The sequence below is a fragment of the Triticum urartu genome, chromosome 7A (assembly GCF_056163025.1).
Source record: "Triticum urartu cultivar PI428250 chromosome 7A, HENAU_Tu73, whole genome shotgun sequence".
NCBI classification, from domain to species: Eukaryota; Viridiplantae; Streptophyta; class Magnoliopsida; order Poales; family Poaceae; genus Triticum; species Triticum urartu.
The window spans coordinates 75817811-75828270 of NC_141879.1; the positions used below are offsets into that span (position 1 = coordinate 75817811).

The following is a 10460-nucleotide window of genomic DNA, read 5'->3' on the forward strand; positions in this document are numbered from 1 at the left end:
AGGTATTCATAATGATGAAGTACTCTCCTACAAAGTGGAATTGGTGGCTCCTTAGGTGGGCAGACTATGAAGTCAAGTCAGTCGCCTAGTTATGCCGCCTAGGCCCCTGGGCCTCTGTCGGATGACCCAATTCTCCAACATGTTTCTCCTCCCTCTGAAATATTCTAGTATGTCCAATTTCCAGTAAAATTGATGTTTCATGTACATCGACAAATAAAACATGGTTTATCATCGAAATGGTGTCAGTAACACACTTTTAATTCATACCTCAATAAATTCAGTAAATCCCCATAAATAAATAAATCAAAATGATGATTTGTTCTTGACATACCATTTGTTTGCCATTTAAGAAAAATAAAACAAATGCTTTCATAAGCATGTACACCATCGTATATGTGAGCTCTTTTGTATTGGCACTCATTCATTTTATTGACTCACTAATACCATAGCTCGTGCCGGATTATTTCACTAGTATTGCACATTAATTTTGTACTAGTGCTTCTTAAAAATTTGTATTCGTGTCCAATATTTTAGAGATATGTTCATGTGCATGCACGCTATTTGACTATGTGCATTATTAGAAACTAATGGACCTTGTAACAAAATTCTCTTGTTCTAATCAAAAGACCAATTTCTCAAAATAATAATTAGAAAGTAATTGAACATAACTACTAGTCTCTATATTTTCCCACAACTATTTCATATTGATGATGTAGATGGCTTGAACGAGAAGTATCCCACCCAACTCGTCCTCTCTTTACATATGTAATATGAGTATGAGCATACGTTTCAGTCGTTCACATCGTTTTCATTTACATGTAAGCTAGAGGATTCATGCACTCTAGAAACCTTTGTTGAAATATTTGTAGATGGTACACTTTAGAGCTCTCGAGCAAAATATTCAAAGATACCATAATAGACATGATCATATACATATATAATAGAATTCACTAACACATAAATTAACCTCGAGGTATGCATTTTTTTTGTGGGCTAAGACGGTAGGGGACTTTCAGCTTGTGTTTGGAGTCGTGGTGTAGTTTGGTGATCCAACTGCTAACCAAATTTGGCCTATTTTTCTACTTTGCTAAGTAAATTCTCCTTTTAGAGTTATTTTCTCAAAACATATTATAATCGAAGTTTGATAACCATTAATCAAGACTTAGTGAATGGTTTTTAGGAGCCACATATCAAACTAAAACAAGTAACACAATGTCTTTATGTAAACTATTATTTAAATTCATTGCAATAGTAATGAGAACCATATATACTAGAATTATGTCACAAGTAACATTGTATTATCATATTTAGCAACAAAGGATTGTATTTAATTTTGCTAAGTGTAATAGAAGACGACCTAGGTAGAGGCTATAACTTCACAATTAATGAGGAATCAAAATCACCAAAAAAATCTCACGAACTGCATATTTTTATACCTTATTTTTATATGTATGATATGTAGCTTAATGCACTACATTGTACTTTTCATGTTGTAATATATATTAGAAATCTGTTCATGACACTTTTTAAATTATTGCTTAATAAGCTTATCAATAATGAATATATATGTTTAATAATTTGATTTAAGAGGATTACATTTGTTACTTGTTAGTTGATTTTGTCAATGATTCTCAACCAATAGTATGAAGAAGCCTTATACGATATTCAACATTATATGAGCCTTGAATATAGAAAGGGGCTGTAGAGATGTGGTGTTATCTAAATGGAGTTCGTTGTCAGAAATCGAGGCTTTCCTTGTATAGAGGGTTCAAGATTGGTTAGCGAAAGCTCTAATTTGATTGTGATTTTTATTAATTTATCCATAAATCAATTGCAATTTGTATTTCAGCCCATGATGTTAGAAATGTTTCCTATGCTTTGGTTACATGTTGTAGCTAGTGTTATATAAGGTACCGATCCTTAGGAGAGGAACAATGAATATGATTGTATAACGTTGGCATTTTGTAAGTTATTTCTTTATTGCGGTGGCATTTTTTGGCGAGGTGAAATTGGCAATTTCTTATATCAAACTAAGCCAATATAATAAATGTTGCGTCGATCGAAGTTCTTGAAATGAACAAAACTATCTTTACAATGCATTAGCAATTGTTGATTAACTTCGATCTAGTTTCAGATGTACATATAGCCTTCTTCCGTAGAGGCCCTGTGACTTACCGAATCCAACAAGTAAATTAAGTTTGCTAAAAAATATCTGCAAAGATGTGAATTATAATTTAATACATTTATTGTTTCAATAAAAAAACATCTCCTTTTTTGTAGTCTACGTAACACCGCAAATGGTAATAATTCCAAATCCAACCAGTTTGTTTGAATTTAAGCAAAACTCTAATATAAGAAAAAACACAATCATGCTCAGTCACTTCATAAAACTCCTCATTCACAACCAAAACTCTAAAAATTAAAGGCCTGACATTTGAGGAAAGGTTTATATATAAAGCAGAACTGCTGCAGCCAACTTTACTAATACTTCTACAACCAACAAACTGCTAAGCCTCTAATTATACCTTCTACTTCTTCACAATCACCATTGGAATCACTGTTATTAGAGCTAGCAGTATTTGAAACATGACACTCTCGTGAGTACATGGTCCTTGTTTTGTTTTGTTTCTTGCTTTATTTTTCTGTTGGCATAGATACATACATGTTTTCTAGTCTTTTTTCTATGGTTGTCTTTTTAGAAATATCCGTTTGTCTCCAAGGGGCACTACATGTAATTTGCTTTGCTTTCGGCCCAGCTTTGGAAGATTGCACTGGCCAAACAGATCGTCTAAAGCAAGATTCTTTGCCAGAAAGAAGGAAATGAGATGTTAATATCCAAATAAGTGTCTCAACCTTAATACAACTTTATACCGGGTGTAGATGATTAGCTTGTCCATGCCATCCTCCAACTATATAATAACAATAATTACAAATGTTACAATGCAATGATGTGTTGATATAGATGATCGTAAACCTAAATGTATAGCTTTTTTCTACCAGAGTTATCTCCCAATCTTCTATGTGCATTTTGTTTCGATCTTCTTCACGACTTCTGTCCTATGGATTGCGCTAGTGCACTGAAGAATACTTTGCCCCCATTCTCCATCCTATTCCTCACGCTTGACTGCTCGAGCACAAAGCCATTCCGTCCTCTGTTGTCCTTGCACTCTCGAGATGGTCACCGCCTCGTGCTACCGCCGGCTCGGCACGCCGCCAGAGAAGGGAGAAGGAGTGAGGGGGGGGGGGGGGGGGGGGGGGGGGGGGTTACCGTGTAAAGGGCACACACTGTTGAGCTTTATTCTGAGCATCAATGGGGATGGAGGACTGAAGGAAGCGTCTGCGTGCCTTTGATGATTCCTTTCCAAAAGAAGACGCCTACGGGCACCCAGTCGCCATCATCCTCGGGCGGGCTGGGCGGACCGCAGCAGCATATAATATCACTGTATGTCACTGTACCACACCGCGCCGATCATGGATACTGCTACTACGCCGGCCGGAAAGGGAATCACGGCGGCGAAGCAGCAGAAAGAGGACCTCGAGTTCCTGTGGAAGTGGCGCAAGTATCTGCTGCTGCTTGCCACGCTGGTCGCCAGCGTGACCTACGCGGCCGGGCTCAACCCGCCGGGCGGCGTCAGGTCCGACGAGGTCCCGCCGCTGCCGGCGGCCTACCCGAACCGCGTCGGCGACCCGGTGCTCCTCACCACCAACGAGCGCCGCTACACCGCCTTCTTCTACTGCAACGCCGCCGCCTTCATCGCGTCCCTGGTCGTCATCATGTTCCTGCTCGACCGGCGCATCAGCGACAACAGCGTCGGCCTCACCGTGCTCCGCTCCGCCATGCTGCTCGACCTGCTTGCCCTCATGGCCGCCTTCACTGCCGGGAGCTGCCGCGACGTGGCCGCGTCCGCCTACGTCTCGGCGCTCTTCGCGCTCGTCTTCGCCTGCGTTGCCGTCCACGTCCACGTGCACAAAGCCCGGGAAAAGCAGGCGGCCGCCACATCCCTCGCGGACAAAGCTCGGGGAGAGCCGGCGGCTGCCACATCCCCCTCGGACAAAGCCCGGGGAGAGCCGGCGGCCGCCACATCCCCCATGGAGAAAGCCGGGGAAAGGCCGGCGGCCGCCGCCACATCCCGCGCGGACAAGTTCCTGCTGCTGCTCGCCACCTTCGCGACGCCGCTGACGTACGGCGCGGGGCTGGTGCCGCCGGGAGGCTTCTGGAGCCAGACCGAGGCTGGGCACCTCGCCGGCGCCCCGCTGCTGCACGACGGGCCCTACAAGATCCGCTACAACGTCTTCTTCTACGCCAATGCCAACTCCTTCGTGGCGTCCCTTGCCATCATCATGCTGCTGATGAGCCGGACGCTGATGAGCGGCAGCCTCGCCCGGTCGCACGCTCTGCCGGTGTGCGTCCTGGTGGAGCTGCTCGGCCTGATGGCCGCCTTCACCGCCGGGAGCTGCAGGAGGATCGACACCACCGTGTACGTCGTGTGCCTCGCTGGCTTGGTGCTCCTCAGCATTGTGCTACAGGCGAAGGCCATGTACACGTTCGAGCAATGGCGTGCATACGTGCGCCGCGCGCTCACGTGCGCCAACTTGGAGCTAGAACAAGAGCCAGACACGCCGCCGGGTAATTCTCGAGGTGACTCCGGCGAGGTCCGTGTGGACAGGACAAGCACCATCCAAAATTGGCAGGTAGACAAGGTGGAGGAGTCACGGTCACTTCTACTCCTGCTGGCCACCCTCGCGGCGACGGTGACCTACCAGGCGGGGCTGAGCCCGCCGGGCGGCGTGTGGCCGGACAACCACGACCCGGGGCATCCGGATCACATCCCCGGGAACCCGATCCTCCTCGACATGCACCCCAAGAGGTACAAGGTGTTCTACTACTGCAACACGGCGGCGTTCGTGGCGTCGGTGGTCATCATCATCATCGTCCAGAGCAAGGAGCTGAGCTCGCCCGCCACCATCAGACGTGCCGCGCTCAAGACAGCCATGATACTGAACCTATTCGGCCTCATGGGCGCCTACGTCGCCGGGAGCTTCCGGGACGCCCCCACGACCATCTACGTCTTTTCCCTGGCCGTCGCCGTCTTTGTCTACTCCATCATCAAGGTGGTGGCCTACACTCATGGACAGAGCAGGCGGATGGACTGGATGCACCGGATGTCGGACAGGCTTGCGAAGCTGCTGCATCTATCATCTGACGGCCAACCTGGGTCCGAGCCCGAGGGCAGTGAAGAAGATCGCAAAAGGCTCGAGAGGCGGCGCAAGTTCTTGCTGCAGCTTGCCATCCTCGCCGCCACCGTGACTTACCAAATCGGTCTGAACCCGCCGGGAGGGTTTTGGCCGGAGAGCAAAGGCGAGGGGTCGCTTATCGCCGGCGACCCTGTCCTCCTTGACCACTACTCGATCAGGTACCAGGTGTTCTTCTATTGCAATGCGACGGGATTCATGGCGTCCATCACCGTCATCCTCCTGCTGGTGAACCAGAGGCTGTACGAGCAGGGCATCCGGAGCAATGCGCTCCGCGTCTGCGTCATGGTCGGGCTTCTAGGTCTCATGGGAGCTTACGCAGCCGGCAGCTGCCGGCAACTGCGGACCTCCATCTATGTCTTTGCGCTCGTGGCCGCGGTGGTCACCTTCCTCGTCCTGCAGACCCTACTTTTCGTGTCGGCGGGGAGAGTCAATTGTTCAAAGTTGCCGCCATGGCTTCCCGAGCGGCTAAAGCGGTTGTTCGAGCCCCTAGGATCATCGCCGTCATGGCTGTCCACCCGAAACAAAGGTGATGATGAACAGTACGCGAAACGCAAGTACCTGATGCTGCTCGGCATCCTTGGAGCGAGCGTGACGTACCAGGCGGGTCTCGCGCCTCCTGGCGGCACATGGGGCGACGACGATACCGTGTCGTCCCCATCGCCGTCGCCGCCCCCATCAGCAAGCCCACCCAACGTCGCCGGCAACCCGATCCTGCTTCACTCCAACCCGGCACGGTACCAGGCCTTCTTCTACTGCAACGCGACGTCGTTCATGGCCTCCATCGTCGTCATCATGCTGCTGCTGCTGCAGTACACCGTGAAGAAGCAATACGCCGTGAAGAAGAGCGCCGCGCCGCTGTGGGCGCTGCAGGCCGCTGTGGTGTTGGACCTGTTCGGCCTGCTAGGCGCCTACACCGCCGGCAGCTGCAGGGACCGGGAGACATCCGCGTGCGTCATCGCGCTCGTCGGCGCCGTGGTCGTCTTCATCACGATCTATGCGCTGCTGTCGTTCGAGGCCGTGCGAGGGAAGGTAAAGGAGCTCCCGGTGTGCAAGTACTTTTCTAACATGATGGAGAAACGGGTGTGGAAGCCCTTGGGAGTTAGCAATGGTGACGATGATCAGTCGGCCGCAATCGGTAGCAGCGTGTAATCAATTGATTCTTCTTGTTTATTACATTCCCTTGATTTGTTATTTCTTACTATTTGTCAGCATAACAATGCAGATGAACCAACAACTTTGTATGGTTCATGTTACATCTAATGTAGTCCTGCTAAATAGACAAACCAAAACAGAGCATGTATTTTTGCCAAATGAACTAGTTTCACAGGAAACTATGTGCTGAGAATTTTTAGCTCCACATGGAAGCTCGCATAGGTTATGATATGAATGAAATAGCACAGGATACAATCCTCACAGATATCAATGGGTGCATCCATGCTGGATGAACCCGATTGAACAACTGCACAGCTCTTTTCACCCTGCGGACAGAGCTGGGGCTGGAAGGCCATCCATCTCACTACTCACTAGTCAGTAGAACAATACTTAAGCAAAAACATGCAGAAGTTCAGAAAAACTCAAACACTGGAATGCAAGGGGGTGATGATGCTAGGATAGAAGTAATTGTCAAACCAAACAGGGCCCAGTAATCTCCCTCCTAATGCGACGGTGGCAGTCTGGCAGAACTAACTGGTCCAAGTGGCAAGAAATATGAAGCACTAATAATGCATAACAGGAGATAGATAGTGTATCACCCTTCACACACGCAGCCTGGAGATTATTTATGCCAGATGTTCGACCCGACATTTCTTTAGTTTTGTGGACTTTCTTTTTCATTTTTCACACTGAACATTTTCTAATAATTAACACCCACCTATATGAGTATGTTTACATTTTTAAAGCTGAAAGTTGCGACATATTTCTACATGAGAATGCTCTCCTGAATATGCACAGGGTGATTGTCCATGACAAATTTTAGATTAAAAAATATTTAATGTCAGTAACAGTTGTCAGTGACCCAATATTAGCATTTTGCAGATAATTTGCATTTAACAACTTTAGCAGTTGCCCAATTGTGTGCTCACTATTGTCAGACGAATCAACAGAAATTCATTGACTCTTCAAATCCATAACTCACAAGTCAAGAACCACATAACATATCTCTTACGTTCTATTTTTGTACAAATGAGTTCCAAATAGATATCTTCACTTGCCTTCTTTACACTGTTCAAGAAGGACCAACACACTAAGCAGGCAGCAGCCCTGTACCTAGGGCTTCTAGATGACTTACTTATTTGTCCTGATCTCATCCATTTGTCATGCATTATGCTAGCTAGGCAAGGCCGAAACTAGGCTGCCTTTTAGAACATTTTATCTTTCAGGAAATTAGACAAAATCATGTACACTACTCACTTATCCTTAGACTTATTAGAACGGACCATGTACACTATTCTTACACTTGTACGGTAGTATCATAACTGATTTATGGGGAGTATCATACATGCCACTCCGACTTTGTGAAATTTTAAATCTGCCATCTAAGCTAGCATGTAGTTATGTATTTGCCATCAGAAACAAACATTAATGTTGCTTGATGGCACTTGCAATGGACAATGCTAGGAAAGGATAACAACCCATGTTTGATGATTACTCAATGGTGACGACTTGATTTGGTAAACACAAAAATTGCGACCAAAGCATTAGCCTACACAAGCCCTTATCTGCCCATGCTCACAAGCCCTTGGCTCCAACCAGGCTATGCCATCAAATAAGGGTATAGTAGTGTTTTGTGCCAATTAGAGTTTAACGTGGCATTGAACAAAACTTATATATTCTTCCAATGGCAAACACAATATGATGCAAACTCAAGTGACAAAAGTACACAAATTAGCAAACTGTGTATAAAATATATTCTCCAGTGAAGTATTGGGTCAATTGAACATGAAGCTTGAGACAAACCCACCTAAGTTTTCAGTCAATTGAACATGAAGCTTGAGATTGAAATGATAAAACAAATAAAAAGCATTGGTACCTAGATTAAGATTACCACATATCACAAACTAGTTATTAGAGATGTTCTGAAATTGCACAAATACAGCAAACAGAAAATGGATCTTCATAGCAACAGCTTAGTATCATTCGAAATAGATAGTCCTCAGATCACCAACTGAAATTTGAGTGCAACCCAACATCCTATGGTAACATAACTTAAATTGTACACTAGAGTCATCAGCAACAGCTTAGCATCCTCAGATCTGACGACGGATCTGGGCATAACGAAGTGGGGAGATGATTTTTCTGCCTCACCATAGGTACCCGGGTATCTTGATGCGGAGGAAGAGCATGGCCATGGCGTAGGCGATGACGATGGCGGCGACGCCGGCGCCGCCGAAGGAGACGCGCAGGCTGCGGGGCCTGGTGCGGTCGACGGCCAGGTCGAGGAGGATGACCCCGACGCCCCCGAGGAGGAACATGAAGCCGGAGGAGAGGCCCTCGATGATGTACTGGCCGTTGACGCGGCCGGGGAGGAAGACGACGGGGCGGACGGCGCCGGTGGCCGGGTCCTGGGAGCTGCCGATGCCGGGGGGCTCGACGATGACGTCGTAGACGAGGCCGGAGACGACGGCAAAGTAGGTGAGCAGGATGAGCGAGAAGACGACCATCGGGGACGGGAGCGCCAGGTTGGACGGCAGCTTCAGGCGGGTGCGCGGCGGCTGGAGGAAGGCGAAGGGGACCACGCGGAGCGCGTGGAAGAAGGGGTCCATGGAGTCGAACCCGGATCCGTGGCTCTGGGCGGCGGCCGCCGCCGCCGCCGCTGCCGCCGAGGCGCTCCCGCCGGCGTGCTCCGATCTGGGGGCCATGGAGACTTGGGGGATTTGGGTCTGGTGAGTGCGGGGATGGCCAGTGGGGGGATGAAGCCGGATCGCACATACCCCGTATTGTTTTTTTTAGGGACGGATCGCACATATCTTAAAGCAAAACACAATCTTAGAGCAGAGGTGACTAGCAAAGGAGAAAAGTGTTTTTTTTATGCTTATTATACATACGCACGTACACTCGCCCTTATAAGGGCAATGCCCAGCGCTGGACCGGTGCCGCAGCCTTCACGTAGGTTCAGATGGTCCATGGACCGCTTAGTATGCAGCTTGCAGAGAAAAGCGGATGCTTGCAGAGGAGACTCCCTCCTCCCTGATAGAAAAGCAAAGAAGAAGGAGATGCAAGAGAGAGCACTCGAAAAGAAAGAAAGATGAGCAGCACAGCATGCACTCTAGCTCGTAGGATTGGTTGTGATTCAGTAAAGCAAGAGAGAGAAATACAAGAAGAGGGAGAAGGTGGGTCCGTTGAGGTCAGGGTGTGCGTTTGGTTTCTTTGGTTTGATTCGGTTCGGTTTATATGGTTTTTATACTTTGATTTATATGATTTTATACATATTTACGGTGCGGTTTCAGTAATAATCAAATTAACTATAGTTGGCGCGAATTTTTGAGCAACACAATGTTTGGGCACATGACACAGACATGAAATTTATTCAATGTGACACGTACATGACAATACATGGCCTCGATGTCCTGTACCAAGAGCCTCAAAGTCAAAGGCCAAAGCCTACTCCATGGTGAAACTGCTCTTTTACTTCCTTTTTTATATCTATATATCTATATCTAATATTAAAGGATGAAAGCTTTCATAGTTCTTCATATGTCATCCCGTTTATATTCGTTAATTTTATTTTAACTATAAAGATTGATGGCTGAGATCTCTTCTATTTTTTCTTATCAAAAAGGTAAGCTTTCCGTTCCACTCTTTTAATTGATCACATCAGACCTAGCAATCAATTTGTTTTTTGGAATCCTAGCGATCGATCTCTTCCTGTCCTAGCGATCTATTTTCTCTCCTATCTGAAAAAGGTAGCGTCTCTGATTGAAGCCGGACTGGATCGATCTCTTTTTTTTGCCTAAAAAGAAAAGAACAACGATCTCTCCATCTCGTCAAGCTGTCCTTCGCTAATTGCTAGCGATGTTGGCCCAGGTAAACTCGTTAGGGGCAAGCCCAGTCATCCAGCCCACATGTTTGATTTTGACATATTGGGCAACCGTTCCAATCCTAAGAGACACTAAAAAATACAAAAATTCAATTTATACTTCTATATGGCAAGACGCGCACAACTGGCTATGAAATCAATCTTTTTTCCAAAAAAGAAGTAGAGCGTT

General features: G+C 46.8%; 2 protein-coding genes across 2 annotated transcripts; one reads left to right on the top strand and one right to left on the bottom strand.

Annotated features, from left to right (window-relative positions):
* Positions 1 to 3284: 3284 nt before the first annotated feature.
* On the top strand, positions 3285 to 8182 carry LOC125522119 (uncharacterized). The gene has a single exon (XM_048687195.2). The coding sequence runs from the start codon at positions 3445 to 3447 to the stop codon at positions 6403 to 6405; it is 2961 nt and encodes a 986-aa protein (XP_048543152.2). The 5' UTR covers positions 3285 to 3444; the 3' UTR covers positions 6406 to 8182.
* A 107-nt stretch (positions 8183 to 8289) lies between these two features.
* LOC125522121 (uncharacterized) lies at positions 8290 to 9198 on the bottom strand. The gene has a single exon (XM_048687196.2). It carries the CDS (start codon positions 9111 to 9113, stop codon positions 8556 to 8558), a length of 558 nt encoding a protein of 185 aa, XP_048543153.1. The 5' UTR covers positions 9114 to 9198; the 3' UTR covers positions 8290 to 8555.
* Positions 9199 to 10460: the final 1262 nt, after the last annotated feature.